Genomic DNA, 25,831 nt, shown 5'->3' on the forward strand with positions numbered 1-25,831 from the left:
AAGCTAGTTGGAAAGCTGGGCTGCAAGGCTTGCATGAATAAACGCCACCAAAGTGGCAAACCAAGACATGTCGTGCAATACAAGAGATGCCCTTGCAGTGGCATTGTGGCATGCAGATGTCGTGCCTTGTTACCCACTTCATCTCGCTGTCTATTCAATATTCACAAGGTAAAGATCTACACGCGGCGCTGCATACACGGCATTTCTTGTTTAGTTTGATGGTTGGGACGGCTGTCGGCCCTTGGGTAGATGCAGAGTTGTGGCCCAATCTTTGGTCTGATATGATGACGATGCTTCTATCGTGCCATGGTTTCAACCATCGCAAAAGAGGAGTAGGAAGAAGCTACTACGTAGCACGGTCTTCCTGTGTTGATCCTGTGGAATGGTTTCATGGGCCTTGGGCTTCCGAGGCGTTGTGCTACTGTAGACATTAGTCATTATGTGAATGTTTCTGAGTCGAAATTCAGCCTACAAGTCTTCAGTAGAGAGGGAAAGAAGACCACCACGGGATGCCCGAGAAGAGGTCCTACCAAAACCCATACAATATGAACCCTCTTGTATTATAGGGATATGGGCTGAAGGGGCGAGAAGCAACGAACGGGGTGTTGCGATGAAGAGCCGAGTCTCACATTTTCAAAGCTGCTGCGACTACTCTTACGACAGGACACCACTTCAAGTCCTCCGATGAGTCAAGGCGCCTGTTGAAGGAAAGGCTGTGTTCATACCAGATGCCTGCGTGTCGGGCGCTGCGCCAGAGGAGTGACTGATGCTGACAGATGTTGGTAAGCGGCACCTGCTCAGACGCCGTATAATTGGAGCAACACTGTCTTAAAACTGGCAAGGTCAGCACAACGAAATCACGGCCCTATGTGCAAGGAATTGCCGAGCTCCTTGGCGAAGACATCGTCGACCATGGTACATGAACCATATCTGACAGGATGATGAGCCAGCTGATAGCTGCCAGTCATCGACTATCCCGATGACAGCCCCACCGAAGCCAACCGAAAGCCAAAGTCAATTCTCTCTTGGGCGCGATGGGCCGGCAAGGAAGTTTTGCCGCCCATGAAGCCAGGAGCAATCCGCATCTCTATCCATGGCCTTTCCTCTTGCCAGTAGGCCAGCCGCGCAATGAACGGCGGCGGCGGCTCAGCCACGCCCCGACACGCCCAGCTAACGATTGACGCGACTCATGCGCTCGACGACTGGCGGAGGAAGTATAGCCACATGTTCATAGGCCGCAAGGGTAGGACCTGGCGATCCTGGCAGGGAGCGTTGACGAGGGTCCTGGGCAGGGAGCTGCTGTGTGAGGACATTGATGCTCTGAGTGGCGTGGGCGGCGAGGTGTATGGCTGCAAGGGAGGCGTTGGCAAGACAATGTTGGTTGTGTGAGGGTGACAAAGCGTGTTGCCAGCTGTCAACTTTTAGTTCGTGGTATTGTTGGGAGCTCGGGTGCAGTGGCGTGATTAACGTGGAGTCTCGGCCGCCAAATCCGAGACCCAAATCATTTTCACTCTTCGTGTTGGAGAAAATCTAGCTGCTGAGGATGATTGACTCGGTAGCCGGCGTGCATATCAAAAGTCTAGAGTACGCCATTTGTGTGTCTCTTTGTGTCCGCGACGTCAAATGTCAGGTACGCGGCACTTGGGAAAGCCAAGGGTCGAGGCGGCCCCGCTTTCCCCTGAAGCCCACCAAGTTGGCATGCAACCAGACGCAATGTTCTGCCAGAGCCTGACTCCCTGTAACTTGGGGTTGCTTTTGCCGTCTTTTCTAACATTTCATTATAAGTTTGCATTGATTTTAGGGGCTAGGACGGGAGGCTAATTGGCAGTTAGCGTTCAATTCGCCCTGCAAGTTGCAGCGCCGCCCTGGACTTGACACCTTTACGCCACAGCACTTCTCAGCACCGTTTACGTGTCCAGGCTGCGTGTGGCTCGGGCCTAGCTGAATTAGGTTTAGTGGCCTGTCTTCTTCACCAGCCTGCCCTTTGACTGGCCTTTCTTTTTGCCTGGCTATCTCTCGACTGGCGACGTAGCCAGAACGCCATAACCACACACACAAACTCACTTTAAACTTGTTGGCACAACCTCTCTGGGCCACCTTTTTCTCCCATTGAGCCATCCCCTTCTTTCTCCATCCTCCCTTGCCTTCAGCCATCGTCCCCTTCCCTCCCGGCTTATCGCCCGGATTCTCATCTTTAATTCTTCCTTCCATCGTCCCCTTTTTTCCCGAAACCGCCTCCCGTGCGCCTCCTGTTCTCCAACGGCCACGTAGCAGTCCTATCCCACCTTTTCCACAATACAGCAACTGTGCGCCTGGCCATCGGCGACTCGACCATCTTCATCGATTAGCCGCCACTACCAGCGCGGCTGTATCCGAATTGGATTGCCTGCAGACCATCTCGACAACGACAGCGGCTCACAATCACTCGACAACCTACGCCGAGACGATACCCCGTCATCGCGCTTATCCTCGCTTTCGCCATCATCCGCCCCGACACAAACAACCGTCATCATGGCCGACTCTGGAATGAACGTCTTATACACAGTTGGTGGCTACGCTGCCCTCGCGGCACTCGGCTACACTGTATACCACTATTCCACTGGCTCTGATGTCAAGAGGCGAGCAGCCGCTGCAAAGGCCAAGGCTTCCCAGCCCGAAGTTCGCAAGGAAGATAGGAAGAAGAAGCAACGCATGGAAGCTTTTGCACAAGAGACCCAGTCGGCCTCCAAAGCTGCCCAGGCTGCCCTTCCAGAGGTTAAGGAGCCCGAGGCCACCACAACCACCATCCGTGACACCATGGACGACTCGGCCGCCAACCGCGAGTTCGCGAAGCAGCTCTCCAAAGCACAAGAGGGTACAAAGTTTGCCGCCAGATCTGACGCCAAGCAGCGCGAGAAGTCTGTCAAGCAGTCCAAGGCTGGCCAGATTGACGCCACCAAGGCCACCAAGACCGAAGCTCCTGTCCCGGCTCCCACTGCCCTTGTTCAGCCGGAAGCCCCTGCCGATGTTGAAGAGCTGGTCGAGGAAGCGACTAGCGCTGCGCCCGCTGAGGCTGGTCGCGTCGATGACATGCTTGAGCCCAAGGCCCCTGCTCCCACTGTTCTGCGCATCAGCGAGTCCTCCAAGCCCAATGAGCAGAAGAAGAAGGAGAGCAAACCGGTCGAAAAGGGCGAGACCAAGAAGCAGCGCCAGAACAGGAAGAAGGCCGAAGCTGCCAAGGCTGCCCGCGAGGAGGCCGAGACTGAGCGCAAGGCTCTCGAGGAGAAGCAGCGTCGCCAGGCTCGTGTTGCCGAAGGCCGTGCTGCCAAGGATGGCTCCCAGTTCACCAACGGTGCCGCCACCGCATGGAAGCAGGGTGCCCCTAACGGCGCACCCAAGACCAATGGCGAGCTGCACGCGCCTCTTGACACCTTTGACACCACCTTGGCCCCTGCCCAGCAGACCAATGGAGCTGTTAACGCTGCGCTTGCTGTAGTTGAAGAGCCTGTCAAGCAGGAAGAAGAGGAGTGGAGCACCGTCAAAACCAAGAGCTCCAAGAAGAAGGCAGCAGCTGCTAGCAACTCCGGCGACGAGGAGCCCGCCGCTGCTCCGGCTGCTGCCCCGCAGGCCAAGCCTGTAACGAAGCAGGTTGCTCCCAAGACGAACGGCAACAGTGCCAACACCAAGAAAGCCTTTGGTGGCTCCTTCTCCGCCTTGACGAACGACGACGCCGAGGAAGAGGAGGAGGAGGAATGGGACGTCTAATCGCAAAGCAGCGACCTCGTGTGTACTGGCCCTCGATTTCTACGAATGGCCATCGGAAGCACTGGCGAGGAGAACGCGAGGATGGAAACTGAAAGCAAAAACCCAATATCCGAAGCCAAAGCCACATCGCGAATTGTTTCTTGTATCATATTCAGTGGTGCCAGAGCCGCCACTGTTGTCACTGTCACGTTCCTTTTTTGCACCATCTCTTTTTTTAACTTGAACATTTTGATATTGAAAAACAATCATGGATAGCGTCAATGGTGGAAAGAACCACCATGGGACGGAGAAGCAAACAGCCACAAGACGAGAACATCAGCACGAATATGAGCCTTTCACTTGAGCCTCGAGCGGCACTTAGGGCATGGATGCTGGTGAGGGCGGTGAGAGTCGACGGCCGACCCTGCACAGGCACTGGATATTGCTTGCAGATGAGAAGTCTAGTTTGCAGAGTACCTTTGCAACGATGAGCAACGCATGGGCAAAAATGGGGGAAGGAAAAGGCAAGGGGTAAAAAATTGGTTGGTTTGTGTGCGGTTGTATGTGTGGGTGTGTATTTGTCGCCCAAAAGCGGGCTTGTGAAACAAAATCTCTCAGTGGTAGCCTTAAAACCTTACTAACAAGTCAAAATTGAATAAGATGATTGCTTAGGATGGATGTGAAAATGATGTACTGTAGCCAATGATTGATAGCCAAGGCTATGCGTGGTTATATTGTGCTGGGCCACGCGAGGCAACAATGTATCATGTGGCTGAGGCACCTGGGATGAGTTGCCTAGATGGTGAGCTGGCAGTGACTCTTGACAGCAACAACCAAGTCGGCAATTGCCTTTCATATACTTTTCTTTCTTCTCTAGCAAACTGATTGATGGTGGGGAACATGTCACAAGTTCTCATGATCTGGCGGATTAGCCCGGGGCCGGGGAGCTAGCGACTTGAGATATGTAGTCGTTGCGACTCGACGACATCTCACGAGAACAGGGGTTCGGATGCCCACTGCAGCGCGTTAGCTCATGGTTTCTGTGGCCAGTGAAAAGCGAGGAGATGGGCAGCTCTCTCCGCGATTGATCGTGACAGGGCTGCATTGGGTACTGGTTGCTGAAGAAGTGGGGTGTGCGTGTGTTGGCGATGATCTATTTAGTGTGCTTCGGCATCGACTTGTACATGCTTCTTCGAATATCAGAACTACTCGGGGCCGGTAAGCTGGTGTTGGTGCAGCTGGTGTCACACGGGAGGAGGAGAAGGGGGGGGGGGATGGCGGAATACTACTACGCTACCACTCGCTGACGGCCTATCACGGCGCAACGTTTTGCCTTGCTTGGAAGGGCGCCGTAGCATAATGCTGATGGGGGACGAAAATGTTTTGACTTGTCTGCTTAGTGTTGGCTGTTACCAACTTGTTACCAAGTGCGAGTCAAGGCTAGCGATATGCGCATGTGGTTATTATCAGGCAGGAGCCATAGCAGGCGCAGACGTCGTTCGTCTGGGGGACGATCGTGTTTGAATGTGGGAAACTTTTGGACAACAGTCAAAAGATTGGCACACCAAGGATTAATGCCTGTTTTTTGTGTATAATAAACTCTCTTCGTAGCTGAGGGAGAGGTGTGTCCACAACAGGAAGAAGTCCCTTTTATTGCGCGCAAAGGGAGGGTGGGGTGTGGACTAACTAACTACCTAGTACAGATGAGCTTGTTATAAGTTATAGGGATGAGGAGGCGTTCATGGAGTGGCTCGAGGCTTGCGATGAGGGAAAATCCTGCGGGGTATCCGAGAAGGAAGGGAGAGGGCCCAGAGAAGTTGTTCCTTTGAAGCGAGGTTGGCTCTGGCCTCCATGTGGTGTTTGCGCACCTTTTTCGCCATTTGCATGTGCCTGTACATGTGTCTAATCTAGTGGTCGATCCTCGGGGAGGATAAGACGGATAGCGTCATGGCTTCGGCAGAGAGGATGGCGGGGTTCGAGAAGGGAGACTGGAAAGAAGAAAGAAGAATGAAGAGCGAGAAAAGCAAAATACAGTGATCTCGTGACCTGTTCTGCAAACAGTTTCTGTGTGTTTCGATACTGTGCGATGTTTGTCAGTGTTTGCGGAGAAGAAATTACAAACATGCAGGCGGGTGTGGCTTTTTGTGCGCAGCAGGGCGCCGAAATGGGCAGGTATAGGGATAAGGGACGCAATATTGTGGTCTTTTAATTGTACAGGGGTGAGGGGCTTGGGCAAGTCTGGAGAAGGGAAGGGATGCGGAGAGGAGGGCATATTGGGTATACTACTAAGTACAAATGCATTGATGCCCAGGGATAAGAATAGACGCTTTTGAAACGCATATGGCAGACTTGGGCGTCATGATCCATGCCGCCGTCGAGGCAGTGCTCTGTATGTCTGTGATGCTGGCATGGAGTTGCACCTCGGAAACTGGTAGCGCGATTTATAGCGCAACGCCGGTTGAAGGATGTCACTGGGAGCCTATCGACTCCAACTATATCATCTTGAGGCTGTGGCACGACGGGCACGAAAATAAGAGGCGACGGAAGAGTTTACGTGAATTTAAAATGAAACATCTCCCACGTAAGTGCTCTGCCGCAGCCACTGGAAGCAGCGCTTTTGGCGCTCGTGGCCAGAGCCTGGCCTGGCAGCCACCCAGCCGCCCAGCAGTGCCAGCGCTAACACAGAAGTCCGCTAGCTGCCCCTCCAGGTTGTCGATGGCGAGGTGGCCCAGGCGGCCAGGCCTGAGTCTTCAGGGACTCTCAGCAAGCGTTCCCAGGCCACGCCCCCCTGTATTCTTTTCCTCAGACCCGCCCTACCCCCCTGTCCAGTCCTGAGGCACCTTCCATCATCTCCATCCCCCCCTTCGTCTTCTCCTGTCCTCCCATTTCCACCACATGCACTTGCTGCCTTCCATTTCTCGATTTCATCCCGCTCACTCACTTTAGCTTCTCTTTCTTGTTCTTAATTACTCTGCTAGCCACTTTTTTCTTTTTCTTCCCCACTGATCACTTTTTCTTGCTCTTTTGATTCCATTTGTGCCTTCGAATCGCGACGAGACGCACTCGACAAAATACGTCAACAACGCATCGCAATCGAACCCATCAGCAACTTCTGTCCGGACCGGCCTTTCAACACCATTGACGCGTCCCTCGACTGCATACGGGTCGTCTGTCGACTGGCCTTGTACAGGAGAGAGGAATTGTCCTCCTTCTTGACGTAACCTCACCACATTGACTGACACATTACACACGAGTCCCACCATCTATTTACGAGCCGACAATCCCGACTACTCCGCAAACAGCCTTCACTATGTCGTTCCCAGTTGCACTTCAGTCTGCCGTCTTCTATCTTCTCGCCTGCACACCATGCCTAAAATGGCGTCATCGTCACAGGGCCAAGCAAGCTGCCAAAGAGAATCGTCTCAAGAGAGCTAACCTCGAGATGGAGCAGCCGGGCGTGTACCAGCACCCCGAGCCCTTCACTACCAACCCATACTGGCAAGAAGAGATCAACAGGGGCCCCAGCTTGCCCAAGAAATCCTCCAGCAAAAATTCGAGCAATCGAGGCCTGACGAGTGCCGGCCGCGACTCCAACGTATCGGAGCAGACCAACGTCGACGATAGCAGAACCAACGTTGACAGCATGAGCGTGTTACGCGAGGATGATGAGGTTCCCAGCAATTGGAACCGGAAAATTGGATACCAACGCGAAGACGAAGAACTTTGGGGCGTTTGGTCGTCACAAAGGGTGAGAGATGCCTTCGCCAAGGCACGTGGCTCGGCCGGCCACTTGATAGAGTCGACTCTCGGCCTGGAGAAAGAGGTTACGGACCAGCAACGCCAAGCCTTTTACACGACCCCTCGCAACCCGCCTGTCAATGACTTCCACCCGCCCATCATCACTACCAGGCCGACTCACAAAGACGGCATCAAATGGATGCTCCAGCCACCCCCGCCCGCCAAAGTCATGGAGGGCAAGGTCCCCGTCCGCAGGGCTGGCAGCTCCGCCAGCAAGTCGAGCGGTCGCACCCTGGTCTCCGAAGACCCTTTCCTTGATAAGCTGGTCCGGGAGAGGCTTGCCGAAGAAAGAGCGCGCAAGAAGGCCGCGGCGGCCGGCCCAGCCCCCTTGTCGGCTCTCCCCACCGAGGCGGAGTTGATCAAGTCCCTCTTCACTCCGGCTTGCGACAAGAAATTCACTACTGCCAAGGCGGATGACAACGACAAACCTACAGAGAGCACCTCGGCAGCTGGTGACACGAAGCTAAAGGCACCGGCCGCCACCGTTGCATCGGACGAGTCCGATGATGACTGGCTCTACGAAGACAACGAAGAGGAGGACTTCATATTCACCCAACTGAGGAAGCGCTGGAACTTTGGCTCCGACCGCCATATCGAATTTGTTCCTTTCGACGATGATGTCCCGGACTGTGCCCTCAGTCGCGAACTAGCCCAGCGGTCGAAGAAGATGATGTCTCGACGCACTAGGCTGTTGGCGGCTGTTGGTACTCCTGAGGATAATCATTCTGAGTAAGGAAGCTGACCAGTTAGGCACTCCCCAGGAAACAACGGATCAAGCTGGTCAAACGCATAATGCTCTTCGATGGTGGTATAGATGCTTACGGCGGGGACGACTCTGATTGAAGACATACAAATCGAATAACAATACGCGGACAACCACACCCACCCGCACACAAACACACACATACACTTCCTTACACTATTTTCTACCGACAAAACGAGCTGAACTCAACACTCAGCCTATCCATCCACCCACTCTTGACCATTTCCCTTTCTCCGTCTTTTTCGAAGCATTTTGAGCGACTACGGCGTCTTTGCTTTTCAATATCCTTTTTTCCGCTACAGCATAAAATGGTGTCAATTGGGGTTTATGGGTTGCATGCATTCATGGTTACTTCTAGATTGGATTCTTTTGTGTTTTTCTGCTTCTTTTGAAATTGGTTTTGCATTTTTTCAGATTGGTCTTTTGTGTTTGGATCAGAATTGGGTCTTTTTCATTTCGATTGGAATTGGTGGTCTTCTGTCTTTATTATTATTGTTAGGAGTTTTTGGAGTTGGAACAACAAAACAGCATGGACAGGCTGCTTGGTTGAATTAGAGGCCCGTCAAACAGTTTGCGCAATACATTGGTTTTCTTTGTCAACCTATTTGCAGTCTCGTGTCGGTGTCGAAAGACCTTTGAAATCCGTAAACATTTAAGACTTTTTCGATAAGTTCAGCGTATTCTCTCGGTACAGAGCAAGCAAGAGTGCAATGAAACTAAAATCCCGTCAACGCCATACCATGAAACGAGGCTCCATCAACGCGCCTGTAGACCATCTTTTCCTCACAGATGCAAGCCCCCATCTTCCTCCGGCGCCTCCTCTACTCCTCCACTCCCACGCACCCCCGGGCGGGCATCCAGGCGCACCTCGCCGTTTCGTATTGTGCCCGTCTGGAACGTGCCGTCCGTCCAAGCCGCCGACACCCTCCCCCCCTCCCCCTCGCCATTCACACCCATCACCTCCTCCTCCTCCGTCTTCTTCTTCGGCTCCTCCTCTTCCTCCTCGCCGCTCTTGCCTAGATCCTCCCACTTGACGCCGCGATTCTCCACGACCTCGATGTAGATGATGGCCAGGCGCTCCTTCATGCGCTCGATGACGCCCTCGTTCTCCGCGATGGCCTCGACGCAGTCCTGGTCGGGCGGCGAGGTGATGCCCTCCGCGGATTGCTGCTCCTTGGTGAAGGGCAGCAGCTGGTCGTTGGAGTACTGCAGCTTGGCGATGGCGTTGTTGATCTCGCGGACCTTGAGGTGGAGGAGGGGCAGGGACAGGTCCTGCAGGGCGGCGGCGAAGCGCGCGGCGGTGATGGGTGTCGTGTCTGCTGAGGACATGCTGACACCGGTTTTGTGTATATGTGTGTGGTGTGTGTTTGGGTGGTTGAGGAAGTGGTAATGTTTGTTGTAAGATGAAGCAGCAAGGAAGCGGTCCAGCAGCTTGGTTAGGCAGGTTGATCATTACGTTAGTAGGAGGGGCAAAAGATTTGGTGGGGGTCGTTCTTAGTCGGACGTGAATGATGCGAAATTCAGGTGTATGAATCATTTGCTGACTTGATATAGCTTCTATAGAGGAACAAAGTGAGAGAGGAAAACTATTTCTGATTAATTCTCTTAATGTAATTCATCCGCTAAGCAGGTATTCGCTGTCCCTGGCTATCTCCAAGACTCCTAGCGTGGCCGTGTAAGTGGCAAGGCGCAGCAGCATCAGAACTTGAGATCGTGACCAGGAACTCGCCCGTGCCCTTGACGGCGAGTCCACTCTAAATCTTTACTACATAATCAAGATCAATCACCAATTATTATACCCTCGCCCTTATAATAAGTACAACATTGCCTTCATGCAGGCACTTTGGGCTTTCTCATCTCCAGCTGAGTCATCAGGGAGCTGCCGCAAATGCCAGGCCGTCCTCCTTGAGCTCCACCAGCCTTCTGCATAGGGGCTCTCAACTGGGTCAACCAGAAAAAAAATCCAGAGTAGCTTCCCCTTTGCAGAATTTCCCGTCCCTGCAACTGAATCTCCCTGTACCACCACCACAACCACAAATCATCCAACATGCTGTCATTTCGCACCATTGCGCGCTCCGCGCCCCGAACCATCACCCGCATGGCCGCGGCCTCCATGCGCCAGGGCGTCGTCGCGCGTCCCCTCGCCGCCACGTCCGTAGCTCGCACCTCTGGCTTCCAGATGCTGCGCGCCGGCGCCGCCAGCAGCTTCTCCACGACCGCCGGTCGCCGCGCCGCGGACGGCGAGACGGACGACGAGCTGTCGGCCAAGATTGAGAGCGAGATCCAGATCGAGGAGGAGATGAAGGCCGGCGAGCAGGAGCCGTCGAGCGTCAAGGACTTTATCGACAACAGCCCCTTTGAGCTGATCGACACGCCCGGCCAGGAGGTTGTCAAGCTGGTCCGCACCTTTGGCGAGGAAAAGTGCGTTCTTCTCTGCCCATGCAAGTTTTGAGAGAGTATGCGTGTTTTTTTAGCTAACCAAATCCCCCGCGCAGGATCACCATCTCCTTCTCCATCGCCGACATCAACTCATTTGACCCCTACGCCGACGAGGCCGCCCTCGAGGACGAGGGCATCGATGACGACCTGCAGGCCGCCGAGGGCGGCAAGCGCCAGGCCCAGCAGCAGCATCAGGACCTCGAGGGCGAGCTCGAGGCCGACGTGGACGAGGAGGCGCCCGCGCCCATCAACCTGTCCATAGTCGTGGAGAAGCCCGGCAAGACGGCGGGCGCGCTGGCCATCGACGCCACCGCCCAGGACGGCAACATCGTCGTAGAGAACCTCTTCCACTACGCCGACGCGGCCCTCGCCCGCCTCGACTCGCCCGAAGCCGCCCAGCGCCGCGCCGACGTCTACCCCGGCCCGCCCTTTGGCAGCCTCGACGAGGACCTCCAGGTGCTCGTCGAGCGCTTCCTCGAGGAGCGCGGCGTCACCCAGGCCCTCGCCGTCTTCGTCCCCGACTACGTCGACCTCAAGGAGCAGAACGAGTACCTGCGCTGGCTCAACAACGTCAAGGGCTTTATTGACGCGTGAAAGCGGTCAACGGTTCTGAAGTATGACACACATGTTCAGATGTAATAAAAAAAGGGAGAAGGAAAGAGGAGGATGATCTACGACGACTCTTTTTTTTTTCTTTTTCGCTTTTTTCTTCACTCTTTCTCTTTGTAACTTGTACAATATAAAAAACCAAATCAGTGGGCGGGTCTGTAAGAGATGTCAGAAACTACGGCTATTTAGCGAATTGATAATGGCGGTGCAACCGCACCAATTACGTCTAAAAATCATACAAATTCACATGTAACCAATGCTCAAGTCGAAAGTGTTGAGGGAATGAATGTGCCGTCAAGGTGAGATTAGAGTACAAGGGCGCGGTATATTTACCTGCTGAAACCCATGTTGAAGTCATATCTGAGGTTGCACGCCGTACAAAAACAAGTACACACAGATATAAACCATCAGAGTGATAAAAAAAGAGAAAGGCGAGGAAAAAAAACCAAATGTCTATCTATCCCAAAGATACTGCAGCTAACAGAAATGAGGTCTGACACCGGTCGTATGCAAAAATAGAAAAGGAAACGAGGAGGACCAGTAGTATCTTGTGTGAGCATCATGAAAACAAAAAGCGGATGGCGAAAGGGAACGAAAGAAGAGCCCTGAAATGTGTATACCAGCCGCGTCTCTAAAGCTGCGAAAAGCCCCCAAAACAAGATACCAAAAACAAAGGAAGACCAAGAAACCACGTTGTCGTCATGTGCTAAATTAGATGATGCCGTCGAGCGACCAGTCGCCCTTTTGGGAGCGCTCGAGGACCTCGCGGCCCTTTTCGGTGAGCTCGGGCTGGCCCTCGTTGCCGACGGCGTGGGAGAAGTAGACGGGGCTGTGCGTCTGGCCGGCGCGCTCGCGCTCGCGGGCCTTGACGCGCTGGGCCTCCTCGAGCTCCTGCTTGAGGGTGGTGGCGCGGGAGAACTGGCGGGCGTGGATGGCCTCGGTGACGCCGCCCCAGAGGGTGAGGGACTCGTTAGGCGCCTGCCGGTCGGCGGGCGGGAGGATCTTGGGGGCGACCTGCAGCGGGGCCGTGTCGAGGATGGTGAAGTGCTGCTCGACGGGAACTTGCTTCTACGGGTTGTGTGTTAGCTGAGAGCTGCAACAGGAGAGGAGGAATTTGCCCCGTGTGTCTTGTGAGGAGAGGAAGACTTACCAGGGGTGTCGAACCAAGCGTAAACACAACCTTTTCCCGCCAGGGCCCGCTAAGCCGGACAAGAACGTCGTCGTCGGGGACGTCCTGGATGCGCGTCTTGTCGTCGTTGTCGGGGTCGTAGCGGAAGATGACGCCCTCGACCTTGTTGGTGGTGCGGCCGAGCCAGCCCTCTTCGACGTAGCTCAGGATGGCCTTGAGCCGCGTCTTGGGGCAGGTGATGTAGGCCGTGTCGCTGACGGAGACGGTGAGCGTGCCGCGCAGCAGGCCGCCGAGGTGCGCGGCCGGGTGCGTGAGCTGGTACTTCTCGCCGTCACGCTGGTCGAGCGTGATGAAGATGCCGAGGTTGTGCTCGCCGGGCAGCACCTTGATCGAGGTGCCGGTGAACTTGGCCGTGATCTGGTCGAAGCCGCGCGCGGAGAGGCCACGCTCGGGACAGCTGACGTGGAACGCCGACACCGGCGGGTGGTGCGACGTCTGCTCTGTCAGGTACGAGACGGTCACGGGCCGCGAGTCGAGCGAGGTGCCGTGCTGCGGCGGCGAGAGCGACCACGTCGAGGCATTCTTGTTGCTCTTGACACTGGATTTGCTGGACGCGGAGCTCTCATTGCCAAGTTTGCTGGTGAGAATCTTGGGCGCATTGTTCTCCGTCTCCCATTTACACTGCGAGACAGATTTGTTAGCATGGGTGCGCGACGACTTGCCGGTAGCGTCACAGGGATGAGGCTCACCCTGAAGAACTCGCCCAGGCACGAGTTGTACGGCTTGCAAGGCTTGCCCTTGGCATATTTGAGGTCCTTGGTCAACCAGAAGCGAACGACCTCGAGCATGCGGTCGAGGGGCTCGTCCGAAGTGCCGATGGCGACGAAGGCATTGGGGGCGTCGAGATATGTCCAGTATTCGAGGTTGGGCGTAGGCTCGAGTAGCTGTGAGGGCAACGAGAATCGGACGGCGGCGAGGTCTGAAACACCAATGAATCTGATAATGGAAATGCACGGGTTAGCAAAGCTGAGCCTTTTTTTTTTCTTCTTCATCTGTATGATATGTGACATGGCCCGGCAATGAAGATCAGGCACACCGCCCCCCCCCCTTGTTGAGGGTCACAAACTATGTTGAGGTGGTGGGCAGCGGAGGGCAGTGCCAGCAGCGGGCGTGGCGGCGCCCGACACGGGATCCTGCAGGCATGAAACCGAGGGATGCAAAGGAAAAGCAAAAGCAGGAAAAAAAGGCGACTGACTTTCGCAAGATGCCGAGAAAGGTGCGAAGCTTGGAGCCCTCGCTCTGATTTTCATCGGGCGTGTCAACGGTGGGCGGCGGCGCCGATGACGAAAGTGTTTCCGTCTGCATCATGTCGGCGCCTGTTCTTGGTACACAGGTAGGCAGTGCGTCTTTCGGAGAGAAACTGCAGAGAGCGAAGTTGGGCGAGGAGGCGCGTAGAGTCGTTCGGGGGCAGTTATCGGTATTCGGTAACGATGCGCGTGGGAGGGAGTCTCGGCGGGGGTTGGAGGGATATCGAGAAGCAAAGATGAGAAGACAAAGAAGTAAATAGATGGGAGGAATATCAAGAAGTTGGTGCAGTGAGAAAAGAGGAGTGATCAAGTTAGCAGAGTTTCTAGTTGGGGACGCCCGCCGAGGCTTGGGAGGGACCTGGGCGCGACGTTGTGGCGGGGCAAAAAGGGAAGATCCAGCGGCAAGTAGCCTGTAAAGAGGTGAAAGGAGCAGCAAAATACAAGGACAAGTATAGAGGCAAGCCACTAAACTCAAGTAATCAAAAGTGGCGCAGCTTTTGCCTTTCGATTTCTTCTCTACGACAAAGTCTAACATGTTCACTCAGGCATACTCTATCGTAAATCCAACGCCAAATTCCTCTAGCCGCCCACCAGCTGACTCGGGCGGCGCCGCTTTACGCGTCTCTTCTTTGATTTATCAAAAAGAAAGTCTTTCGCTATTATCTGTCCTCTCCGCTGAAACAGCTCCTGTCGAGAACCGAGCTCTCAGGCCAGGGTCCAAACGGGGGGCACACGACGGATGGGGGCTTGAGAGCGATGACACTGTTTGTGTAATAAACGAAATAACAGGGCTGCTACTGGCAACAATCAGACCACTGTACAAGATAACACAGCTCGAACTACAAACCTGGAGCCAGCTACGGCGTGCCTCTCTGCATCCCCAGCCCTGCATACCTGCCTGTTACCCTCGCCACTGACCGCCTGCACGGCTTCCACTCTACCAATCCCATCACCAGATGCCACCATATGCGCTGCTTCACTGGCTACCCCGGAGCCGCGCTAATCCCGCCCATCGCCCGGTTCACGGAGAGTGAGGGGGCGGACTCCGCCTTTTTGTCGCAGCCCCCCGCGCGGCGCCCGGCCATTGATGAGCCAATCACTGACGCACATGGGTTCAGCCGGTGGACGGCACGGCGCCGGTTCGACGACAAACCATGGCCAGATGCGGACGACATCCTAGTGACACAATCTCTCAACACCATTTGTATATCGTATATCACCAGTTCGATGTGTGGCTGGTCGTCTCGGCAAAAGAAATCACAACGAGGCGCACCCCGTGATTATTTAGCAATCGGATAGCTCTCGTGCCCTCGGCTCGAGCTTTGCGGGGTTAAGATCCGATGCTGTGCAAAGACATGCATGGCGTGGCACATGCCTCACTTGGTCTGTGGTTTGTGGCCGAAACATCGCATATCTTATGAGCGAAGCCTTTCACCTCAGCCGTATTTGCACGATCTATCATTTTCCTCAAAAACTTCTCCCGCGGCTGCGAACATCGTCACACACTTATCTCCGCATAGCCAACATGTAGACAATAGACAGGCTAACCCGCATATAAGCATCTAAAAATTGTGTAATATTACAATGTATCTTTCAGTAATGCAGGGCCCTTGGCTACCCTGTCGCTCAAATGGCCCCAAAGCTCCGACATGCATGTGAGCCACGGGTGGCACCTATGTATGCATCTCTAAATATGATCTCAACTGCCTATGACGGCACGAGACTCGCCACATATTGATAGTGTAGTGAATAGTTCATGGATCTTCCACGAAAATGGTTTAATATAGAGTAAGAATCTCTGTGTCTAATAAACTCATCCATCGGCACTTGCAAGCTGCTGACAGATATGCCAAGACCCAGGAGCGCAGCCCATGCCGCGGAACCGAATCGTACCGCTATGTATACACGGAAAGGTTTGCAAGCATACGGTCACCGATACCCATCTATCTACATGGGAATTGTCACTTTTAAGTCAAAGTCCCCAAAACTTGTTGCTTCTACAATTAGCCTCGTCGCCACAGCAGACGTGCAGGCTTACAGGAATCTGGAGAGTCGTTCAACGTGATTGCTCGAGAGATGAAGGGCATCAAACTTGAGTTCGTTTTACACTTAGCAGAATCTCTGTATCCCTTCGAAAGTCGAAAAGTAGCATGTGGGAACTTTATAGGGGTTCGGTCTAATCATGTCGCTCGAGGATAAGAGGTACTTTGCAGCAGTTAGAAAGTATATGAGCCGTCAGCTCAGGTACTGTGGCACAAACGAAAGCCAGGGAGCACCTCTGGTCATAGATAGCATCTTACTTCGCGTCATTAAGCAGCTCTGTGTCTCTTTTATTGATGGTTAAAGGGATACGGCTGACAGATGAAGGTGCAGATGATGGGCGCCGGCATTCATGCCACTCTACAGCCCTGAATCACAGCGCAATCTTTTAGGAACTGTATCACCAGCCTTTTTTGCTACTATTTTTCCGAGATTAACTCAGAATAATTAGCTGAAATAGTCTTCCTCCCAATTTCGTCAAGTATGTTTGGCCGCGTCGACGAACACCATCTGACTTGGCGGTGCGCGGCTCATTGACCGAGCCTGGCCTCCTACTCACCAGTCTGTTCTGGGAGCAAGATATAAACATGCAAACAAATAATTCTAGGATGAAGCACGTGCCGGGACTTTGTACAATTTAATGCCAGCACAGACATTCAAGTCGGCCGTGTACTCTTCTTGCACCACAGTTACCCTCCCGATGTGCTGCGTTAAGTGCGGAAGCCCCGACGTTGCTTAGACGTCTAGCCGGATCACAGCCCTCAGCCGGATCAAGACCCTTATAGTATCATCTGAAATCTTTATAGATTAACCCAAAACCGTATGATAATATTAGGTTGCCCTCAGGAAGAGTAGTAGCCATGTGCCGCTCGGCGTCCGAGGCACAGGCTCCCGCCCGGTCCATGGCGGGCAAAGCACGAGCAGCCTATTGTCCGTAAGCCATTATGAGATCAACGAATTTCATTCTTTAGCCTAATTATAATTCTAATACAGTCCTGTAAGCTGTCTAGAAAACCGCTACGCTGCGCAACACCGTCATGTTCTCGTGTTCTCGTGCCACGAAGCAGTCGGCTGTACTAGCTGTGCAGTCTAGCCCTTGCCAGGTTACATGACTGCTGTAGACTAAGAAGGCTTACTATGATGCATTCAAATACGAGAGAGCCCTAGGAGACACAGAAAACGGGACAGGAACTTTCTCGGAAAGGATGTTGATCAGTGTCCTGGCTGCTGATGGCTGTAACCGGAGGGGGGCGGTTCGCCCGCTGAATATCGGAAGCGAGCGGCTGATGAGTATTTGCGGGATGACTATTTACTAGAATTGCAGTAATTATGCAATGTGATATCAGTAAAAATCGAAACTTTTTGCTGTCACTCATGGCAGTGTGCTTGCCTCGGCGCGTGTACCATGCTCTTCGTCCGCCGAGACGGCGTCAAAAAGGGGTGGCTACTGCAACTCCGATTCACGTAGAGACCACATTGCTTCTTAGACGTAGCTAATTCTATTTGAGTAAACATAATTTTACAAATTGAAATGGAGTCTACGAGGGAGGACGGACCAGCCGTTGGGATGCCATGACATGCCCTTGCAAACAACGCAACCAATTACAGAACACTGTACAGTCATTTATCGTAGCAAAGAGGCGTACCGTAAGAAACACCGGGTAGCAACAATTAGAACCCAAGTAGAGCCCCCATGGAGTAGTCAGGTGTATTTTCATCTGCTTGAATCACCATTGCGTGTCTGACGCGGTGTATGGCCGGTTACGAGGCGCCTCTGGCGGTGACGCAGCCAGTCATCCAGATCATCGAACATCCTGCGTTCCCTGATGTAGAGTAAAGCTCCGGTTCTCAATAATAACATGCGTCAGCGAATACTAGTGGCGTCTGCAACAACTCCGCACTCGGTACCGTCTTTCCAGCACAATCGGGCTCCCACGGAGATCCATCTACACGTTCCGGGAACCACATGACGGCAACCCTGCCTCCTCAGAACTAATAATAAAAAGCCTACTAGTTCATCGGGCAAGGGGAAATTCCCGCGGAATAGGATACGGAAAGAACAAGATAATATAATCAACCAGTGGGAAAGAACGATAGCGTGGTGCTAGTTCCGGCTAACTGGGACTGATGGCGGGGACCGATGCATCGAACGCACATTGAGCAAGGCATCGTTCTGTTTGACTTGATCGAAAAGAAGAAAAGGAAGAAGAGTCACAAGCGCTGATTTCTGAAATGTCTACGATGATTGCGCTCTTTGTACGTGCACGGTTCCGTCAGTTATATGCGGGTTTTAAGCTTGTGAACCGCTTCCAATCCTGATAACCTGAGAAAGAATGCCGCAAAATTAGGCCGGATAGGTCGAAGAAAAGATCTCGATATACTTTGTATACCTGGCGAAGAGAGATAGAAGTTCCCCTATCCTCCTTCTGTTTGCCGGTTCCCTGGCGAGCCGATCGGTGTGCCGTCATGCTGGCAGCGCGGACCACATCGTTGAACGGCAAAAGGTGCCAAGAGCTGCGATTAGTATTGCTAGGCTGCAAATCACTGCAAAATATGGGACTGTGATCTGCCTGCCGCGAGTTTGTCTCTCCGCCGCACCGCCACCTACCGAGCCACAGGTTTCGGTGTGGCATCGATGCGTGGCAGCCCATCAACTTTCTTTCTCGAAAGATAGTATAATTCCTGGTAAATGGGCCAGGAAATGGGGAGAAGCTCGGACAAGAAGCTCCTTTAGTTGAGTGTGGCGAGTCCGACGTGGCTGTGCAAGAATGACGTTCGATCGGGCAAGCAGGATCCGAGGTGTGGCTAGTACTGATAGGTGAGTGGCCGAAAAGCAGAGGAATCGCGATGGAAATGTGCTGTCTTTTCGATGAATCGACCCCCATGGGTACATGTCAAACATGGGAAAGATGGGCGAGCCAGCCCAACTTTGCCCATGTGGCAGACTCGCCACCTCCATTCTTAGCTGGTAACGGCAAGTCTTGTAGGACAAAGCATCCCACTCTTTTGAGCCGCAGATTCCATTTGAACCAGTCTTTCGCGTTATACACGACGATCTATGGCTTTGGCTGGCTGCACCGGCTAGGCAAGGGGAAGTTGAGACAGGCGCGGAAGTGAACCCATGTCCACAGATGCGGTGGCAGAGGTAACAGACAGTGAAGCAGATAGAAGCAAATACGTGTCATGAATCTTGGCAACAGAGACGTCGAAGAGACACAGGTTAAGAGTTACTGCAATTAGCATCTCTTGCAGACTCTGCTGCGAGTTGGCCCTTACCTTCGGTGAGGGTTTTGTCGTGTAAATTGTCAAACACCCGCTGGGCTGTCATTCTGGGGCCTGACGAAACTATGATGTAAGACTCGGCTGGGAGCCTCAGCGCCACTAAAAGTTGGGGTTTCGTTCGAAAGAAGAGTGATCGCGAAGAGTGATCGCGCCTAATATTAGTTAGCACAAGCTTTCCGGGCTACCAGAAAGCGCATTGGCAATCACTCCCATGAAATTCATTCTGCACCATCTGGTGCTGTACGTGCTCAATGGGCTGGCAAGTGCAGTACGAGGACTGATGCCATCCTTGGACACTGTTGACGAGAGGAAAATTTCGCATCATCTTGCTCAAAATATTGCAATCGCGCCACTTTCAATAGTTCAGCTGCAAAATAGAGAAAACCAGAGTCTGAGCAGCAAAACGCTCCATCGCCTTGGTTTTTTGGTGTGAATGCTTGTACTGGGCGCAGCCACGTCAGTGCTGAGAGCCCATGTGGCGTTGAGCGGCGGTTGGAGGGGGTGTAAAAAGTTGAATATGAACCCTTTTCTAAATGAAATCCAGGGATTTCTCGAATTGAGCTTTGGGGCGTGGTAACAGGATGGGGAAGAAAGCCAAGGCAGGGCCCTTGAATTGCAGCTTGGATCCACGCCTAGACGCTAGAATTCGAGGCGAGGGTGCAGCTGCTGAAAATGAGGGTGGAATCGCTGTGACGTCAGAGTAGTTTGGTTGGACACGGTGGCTTGCCAAACTTGCCCAGCGAAACGGCAAGCTGCGAAAAAGGCCGGGTCGTACCCCATCTTGGGCCCTGGACGAGACGGTGTGGCTCAAATTCACCCCTGCTCGATGCAGAGACGGAATCCTGAAGCAGCGTTCCTTTCTTCCATTCGATTCCGTGTCTTATTAGCGACGATCAAGGCAGAGGCTTAAAACCAAGCTCTGCCGGAACCTGCGACCCATTTCTTACTGCACATACAGGCGCGGCTGCTGTGCCCCGGAGCATATCCTCCGTGGATACGGGGAACCAAGCGTTGCTTGTGAGAGCCGACAAAGAAAGTATGCTTGGTCGCGTTTTTTCGACTTGAATGAAGCCAAATATTTTGAGAAAGCAGAAGTGCCAGATTGTGACGTTACTGACAGTGACTGCTTCTCACCCGAAATCTGGTAAATTTCACCACCGTTCGTCTGCGAATTTGTATTTCTCACCGCAAAGGCCAACCTTGATACCGGCTCGGACTTACAACAGTCTGCTGTCGCGATGCCAGTACGATGCAAGCCACGAGCGGCGCCACGCTGTCGTCGCGGGCAGTGGGCCGCGATGTCTGCATGCGCTGTATGCAGTGAACAAAGTAAGAAGGGTGGGGTCTGTCTGTTGGAACCGAGTAGCATGCACCGTTGAAAAGTTGGCGCTTGCCGTTGGGTTCGGGGGTGTCAATGTCGAGGAGAGACACAAACCGGGTACGAGCCGAGAATCAGCGGAAATGTAAAACTGATGATTAGAAAAGAGCACAACGGCACTTTTCACAAACCCGGACATATGGCCCCGGAAAGCAGAGATAGTCGATGTCGAGCTGGTAAAGTTCATGGTGCCAGCAAAAGAAGGGGCGCTAAAGGTGTGGTTGTAGCGGCGGAGAGGGGGACGCATGTGGATTTGATTGCAGCCCTGCGGGCAACCAGTTAGGTCGCGCTGGGGAGAGGCACATCTCGATGTCGCGGCCGTCAATCCACTAATAAATGTGGCTCAAGCTGGAGGTGAGGCCAGTCACAGGCGGACGGCTGGCACAAGCTCGTGGTCGAACCTTGTCTGGCGGTTTTCGAGGCAAAGCTGTGTGTGTGGTATTCTTAGTTTTAGCCTTTTTGAAGGTGCTGGTTGTCGTTTCGCCATGAATTGGTTTCGGAAGACGCCGACTCGGCGGATTTTGCACGGTAGTGAAGGAGCAAGAGGAGCGGTTGGCATGAGGCTAAATGGCCATGTTTATAAACTGTCCCGTGACTTCATCGATGCATCGGTGCTTCGGGCTGGGGAAAAGCAGGGAGAACTTTTGCTCCGGGCCGTTGCGTATCGACATTTTGGCGAGATGAACGTGTTGGCTAAATAGGGTAGGTCTTTGTGCGTCAGTATGAGAGGCGCCGCACGAGTACCTGGTAGGCGGAGGATACTAAGGGAAATATCAGCCACAAGGCACATGGGAGTGTCACAGGGATGCTGCCGAGATGGGATTATGGATGGATGATGATGGATGGCTGGCGAGAATGCGGGATGTAAGTGGTGGTGTGGTGTTTGTTTCATGGTAAGGTTGTGACTGCAAACAGAGCAGATTTTTGGTGGGTTTTTGCCTTTGCCAGGTGGGTAGGCGCCGACACCGATGTTGATTTTGGATGAAGATGTCCACGAAGTGGCTGACATGGATTCTGAGGAAATGAAGATAAAAAAACAAAAAAACAAAAAAAAAAGAAAGACCCCATGGGCGATACACTGTGCCTGTTCGTTTTGCTTTGGCTCGATGAAGGAGGGTGGCGTGCCGATTCTCTGGCCCAGCACATTGCCGGCCCCGCAACTTAACAATCGAAGGCCATCGCCTGCATCGACAACTTGTTGGCCTTCTTCATCCTCTTCACCCACATCTTGCTCGCTCCCTCACTCCCGCGGCATCATCTCCACCATACCCCCATCCATCCATCCCCCCCGGGTGAGACTATCCAGAATGCAGTCCCATCATGCCGCCACGGGCCCACGGCATGCACTTTTCTTCTCCTGGCCCTGTCGCTGTCGCTTTCTGTGTGGCTGTTGTGGCTAGCAGCATTGTGCCCACCCCTCCTCCCATTCAATACGCTGTACTCTGGGATACCTTTTATACCCATGGATGCCCTCCGTTTTCTTCCACTGCGTGCTTGGATTTCCTCTCAATTCCACATCTCTCTTGCTCCTCTTGGCTAAAAACGAAATAATTCCTACCAACTACAAATAAGATTCCGATACCTGCCGGATTTGCGCCCTTGTCTTCACGACAAACAGCACCGCCACGACGAAACCACCCCACGCGCATACTTGCAAAACTTCATCGACTCTTCTGGAGCTCTTCTCGCGCTCAATCTAGACCGTGAGACCGTGGCTAGCAATTGCCTTTACGACGCCATTTTACTGCACCGCCAAACTCTACCTACTCGCCAATTTCACCGTGGTGGTACATCCGTGGTACTTGCAACTGGGCCGTGAAGCTTTAGTTAGCTAGTGCTACCAGCGAACACATACCCAAGCTCCGCGCCTGCCAAGCACACGGCTGCAGTTCCGTGCCTGCCAAAGATACAACCGCGATCTTCTGTTTACTATATAGAGGAGCACGCTCTCTCGTGCGATAATCTCAATCATGCGAAGCAATTCTCTAGACTTTAGCAGCTTCGAAGCCATGGCTCCCCCTACCACTTACAAAAAGGTACGCTTCGCGCTTCTTCTGGCCCCCCCACCAACGCATCCCACTAACAGGCGAGCTCGCAAATAGACCGAGAGGACCCATGAAGAAAACCAGGAGCGAGCGTACATTGCTGCCTCTCGGCGCACCGACCGGAGCCTTGAGGCTCGCGTTCAATCGGCCCGTATGGCCAGTGACATCCATAAAAAACGCACCGGCAAGTCCTTCCGCATCACGGAAGAAATCGTCCTGGCAGAAGAGATGTACGAGGAGGAGGATGACATCTTGCCTCGCTCCTATAGAGTCCTCGGTGGCGGCGTGCAGAAAACGCCCTCCGATGTCAGCTCCAGAGTCGGCGATTATCTTTCCAGCAAGGTTGCCGTGTCCAGTCTACTGGCTCGCAGCAATGCGGAATGGAGGCATCATGAAGTGAACCAGAAATTCGCCGAAGCATTTCCCCACATTCCTTCTTATGCAGCAACTGCATCGTTTCCCACCCGACTTCAGCAAGCGCAGCAGCCCCAGTCTGAACCTCAGCAGCCCCAGTCTGAACCTGAGGAGCCCCAATCTCAACCTCAGCAGTCGTCTCCGCCACTGCCTCAACAGCAACATCCGAATCCGAGTCCGAATCCGCATCAACAGCAGCAGCAGACGCAGCCGCATCAACAAAAGCAGCAGCAGATGCCTCCGCACCAACCGCAGCAGCTGCAGCAGATGCCTCCACAGCCGCCTCGTCAGCACTATCAGCACCATCAGCCGCTACTGTACCAGAGTTCCCATTACCATCAACAGGCTCAGCCCATGTCCCAGCAGTTTTCGGGAATGCCATTCCCGGTGGGATCTCTTCCACCTCCTCACCGGTTTTACCCTCAACACAGCTCTTCGCGCTTGTCTACCTCGGGTCCAGGTCAGTGCCCACCACAGCAACCGGGTTATTGGAGACAGGACTCTGGCATAGGTATGCCCGTGTCGCCGCTCACCTTTGACCCCTCGTCACAACCTGAATCGCCGCTTGGGTTGGGATCTAGCGGTTCCGCATTCACATCAGCGTTACCTCCGGAAGCTAGAATGATGATGGGCCTGCCCACGGGCTCTGAGCATTCGCAGAACTGGTCGGGCATGGACGGCTCGGTAAACACGTCCTACCTTGGTCGCGACATCAAAACAGAGGAGGACGATCGCCACATTGAAACAGGGGAGGACGGTTCGCTAAGCGGGCCGTACCCTGATCGCGACATTAAAACGGAGGAGGAGGAGGACCAAGTCATATCTCCCACGGGCTACAACTTGGACATGTCGAATCCTAGATGGTTGGCGACGGTCCAAGGAACGGACGAATCGAATTGGGACACGTTCATGAATGATAACGCCTGGGCTGCTGATAACCAGTGATTGCCTCTGCCGTTTCATTTCTCGGCGATTTGTTCCCTTTTCTTTTCTTGCCCTGTCTTTTATTTTCTCTGTTTCTTCTCTTCTTCTAATTCTTTTAGTGATTCTTCTGTGTAAGTATTGCACTTAAAGATCTTGGCGTTGGAGTGGCGAACAGTACGAAAGATACATGTGATGGAACATGACGCTGAGATTATGGATGGAAAATTGTAGATGACTGAAAGGGGCTGGATTTTCTCAGCAAGCGGTGTTCTGATTCAGTATTACACCAACAGCGTTGCGCACATGACCGCAGAATTACTGCAGCACACACTCGAGTATTGGCTAATGATACATGATAGCCTGATATTTATATACTATAATTTCTCAAGCGAAATGCTGGTCTATTACTTTTCTACTTGTCCTTCCAGGCCATGTGATGATTTGCTTGTCGGACCGAGGTGAGGTGTTAAACTTGATGGTGATGTGACTTTAGGCACGCAGTTGAACATTTTGAATTTAGAAGGACAAGATGATGCTAGAGGATACTCGCGAAAACTTAAGTTGAGGAAAAATCGTCATGATTAAAACCTCATGCACTGGTCTCGGCTGTGATTAAGACATCATGCACGGGTCACGGCTGATGGTTGAGAGCTACGACTCGCTCTGTTGGTTGAGACTTATACCGCAACTCGAACAACTTTACTCAAAAGGTTAGCCATTCACGGTGAGCTAACAAGACGGCCAAATTTTAAAGTTGGGAAAAGAAAAGCCCAACATACGCCCGTCGAAGCCCCGGCACCAAACGCCCAAGTATCGCCAATGTATGCAGTAGCTCTTGCGCTGTCCAGGTTAGTTTTACGGACGGCGCTTCATCCGCGTGCGCAGGTGATTTCCCGCGCCCAGTTTTTATGCTTTTCAACCTTTTTGACAGCTGTCTAGTTTCTGTATCAGAGATGGGATTGGTCCGGCTAACGCCTTGTCATTTATTAGAAGCTTTTCGCTGGTGTTGATCTGCGTGACTCTTAGAATACAAAAGGCCATCCCTCCGTTTCTTTGCCTGGCGGGGTTGCCTTGCGGCCTGGTTTCTGGTATAATGTTTCCCCAATTCTGCAGGGGAGAAGTAAAACACAGAAGAAAAAAACAAAAAAAAAAACAAAAGAATGAAGCAAAAAAAGATGAAAAAAAAAGCAACATAGCATGTGAAAGCAAAAGGTATTGAAAGAAAGGGACTCCGCCTGCGCCGCCCTAAACAATGCAAGACATGAAAAGTTAACGAGCAAGAAAAGTTGGCACCCTTGCGCCCCGGGTATTGTACATGAGAAGGCCTGCCCTGCCGAAGACGCGCGTTTTTATAGAAAGCAGGACGCAAATTTCGGAATTCACAGACGTCGATAGTACTGAGCGCCGCCGTAGGCAGAGGGCTGCTGCGGGTGGTGATACGCGCCGCCGAAGACGACGCCGGGAGCGCCTCCGACATGCTGCTGCTGCTGGGCGGCAGCAAAGCCATAGTTGGCCGCAAACTGCATCTGTGGCTGCTGCTGCTGCTGCTGCTGCTGCTGCTGGGGAGCCGCAAAGCCGACGAACCCGGACTGCTGCTGGGGAGCTGCTCGTGTCGCGAGTTGGTGTAAGTGAGGTTTCTCGTTCTAGAATGCTTCTGCGTGGGGGTGTTCCAGTTCCGCCGGGGTGGCGGGGAAAAAAAAACAAAAAAAGGAAAATCTTGCATAATGTAGAAAAACGTACCTGCTCCTGCATGATAGCCGTAGGCCATTCCTGGGCCTTGCTGGTTCTGGTAGGCGACGGCCGGGGCGGCGGGCTGGTAGTACCTGGCGGGCGCGGCGGGCTGGCCGGGGAAGACGGCCGCCTGCGAGGCACGCGGCGTGTTGCCGCCACCGCAGGGGTACATCTGGCGACCGAGGCGGGAGGCGAAGGAGCCGGGCGCGGCGCCGGTGCAATCGTAGCCACCACGAGGCATGGTCTTTT

At 53.3% G+C, this 25,831-nt stretch overlaps 7 protein-coding genes across 7 annotated transcripts; 4 read left to right on the forward strand and 3 right to left on the reverse strand.

Moving 5' to 3' along the window:
- Window positions 1-2,511: 2,511 nt before the first annotated feature.
- ISF_00215 (hypothetical protein) lies at window positions 2,512-3,744 on the forward strand (the record flags this gene model as incomplete). The annotated part of the gene is made up of 1 exon (XM_018843822.1): window positions 2,512-3,744. The coding sequence occupies one exon, from the start codon at window positions 2,512-2,514 to the stop codon at window positions 3,742-3,744; it is 1,233 nt and encodes a 410-aa protein (XP_018708272.1).
- A 3,289-nt stretch (window positions 3,745-7,033) lies between these two features.
- Window positions 7,034-8,254, forward strand: ISF_00216 (hypothetical protein; the record flags this gene model as incomplete). Its single annotated transcript, XM_018843823.1, has 1 exon — window positions 7,034-8,254. One exon carries the CDS (start codon window positions 7,034-7,036, stop codon window positions 8,252-8,254), a length of 1,221 nt encoding a protein of 406 aa, XP_018708273.1.
- Window positions 8,255-9,067: 813 nt separating this feature from the next.
- Window positions 9,068-9,613, reverse strand: ISF_00217 (hypothetical protein; the record flags this gene model as incomplete). Its single annotated transcript, XM_018843824.1, has 1 exon — window positions 9,068-9,613. One exon carries the CDS (start codon window positions 9,611-9,613, stop codon window positions 9,068-9,070), a length of 546 nt encoding a protein of 181 aa, XP_018708274.1.
- Window positions 9,614-10,331: 718 nt separating this feature from the next.
- Window positions 10,332-11,317, forward strand: ISF_00218 (regulatory protein SUAPRGA1; the record flags this gene model as incomplete). Its single annotated transcript, XM_018843825.1, has 2 exons — window positions 10,332-10,705; window positions 10,780-11,317. The coding sequence occupies 2 exons, from the start codon at window positions 10,332-10,334 to the stop codon at window positions 11,315-11,317; spliced, it is 912 nt and encodes a 303-aa protein (XP_018708275.1).
- Window positions 11,318-12,043: 726 nt separating this feature from the next.
- On the reverse strand, window positions 12,044-13,829 carry ISF_00219 (Oxysterol-binding protein; the record flags this gene model as incomplete). Its single annotated transcript, XM_018843826.1, has 4 exons — window positions 12,044-12,400; window positions 12,483-13,142; window positions 13,211-13,457; window positions 13,717-13,829. 4 exons carry the CDS (start codon window positions 13,827-13,829, stop codon window positions 12,044-12,046), a joined length of 1,377 nt encoding a protein of 458 aa, XP_018708276.1.
- Window positions 13,830-22,438: 8,609 nt separating this feature from the next.
- On the forward strand, window positions 22,439-23,872 carry ISF_00220 (hypothetical protein; the record flags this gene model as incomplete). The annotated part of the gene is made up of 2 exons (XM_018843827.1): window positions 22,439-22,504; window positions 22,571-23,872. 2 exons carry the CDS (start codon window positions 22,439-22,441, stop codon window positions 23,870-23,872), a joined length of 1,368 nt encoding a protein of 455 aa, XP_018708277.1.
- Window positions 23,873-25,230: 1,358 nt separating this feature from the next.
- Window positions 25,231-25,823, reverse strand: ISF_00221 (hypothetical protein; the record flags this gene model as incomplete). Its single annotated transcript, XM_018843828.1, has 2 exons — window positions 25,231-25,454; window positions 25,592-25,823. 2 exons carry the CDS (start codon window positions 25,821-25,823, stop codon window positions 25,231-25,233), a joined length of 456 nt encoding a protein of 151 aa, XP_018708278.1.
- Window positions 25,824-25,831: the final 8 nt, after the last annotated feature.

Source organism: Cordyceps fumosorosea (genome assembly GCF_001636725.1).
Source record: "Cordyceps fumosorosea ARSEF 2679 chromosome Unknown scaffold_1, whole genome shotgun sequence".
Taxonomy (NCBI): domain Eukaryota; kingdom Fungi; phylum Ascomycota; class Sordariomycetes; order Hypocreales; family Cordycipitaceae; genus Cordyceps; species Cordyceps fumosorosea.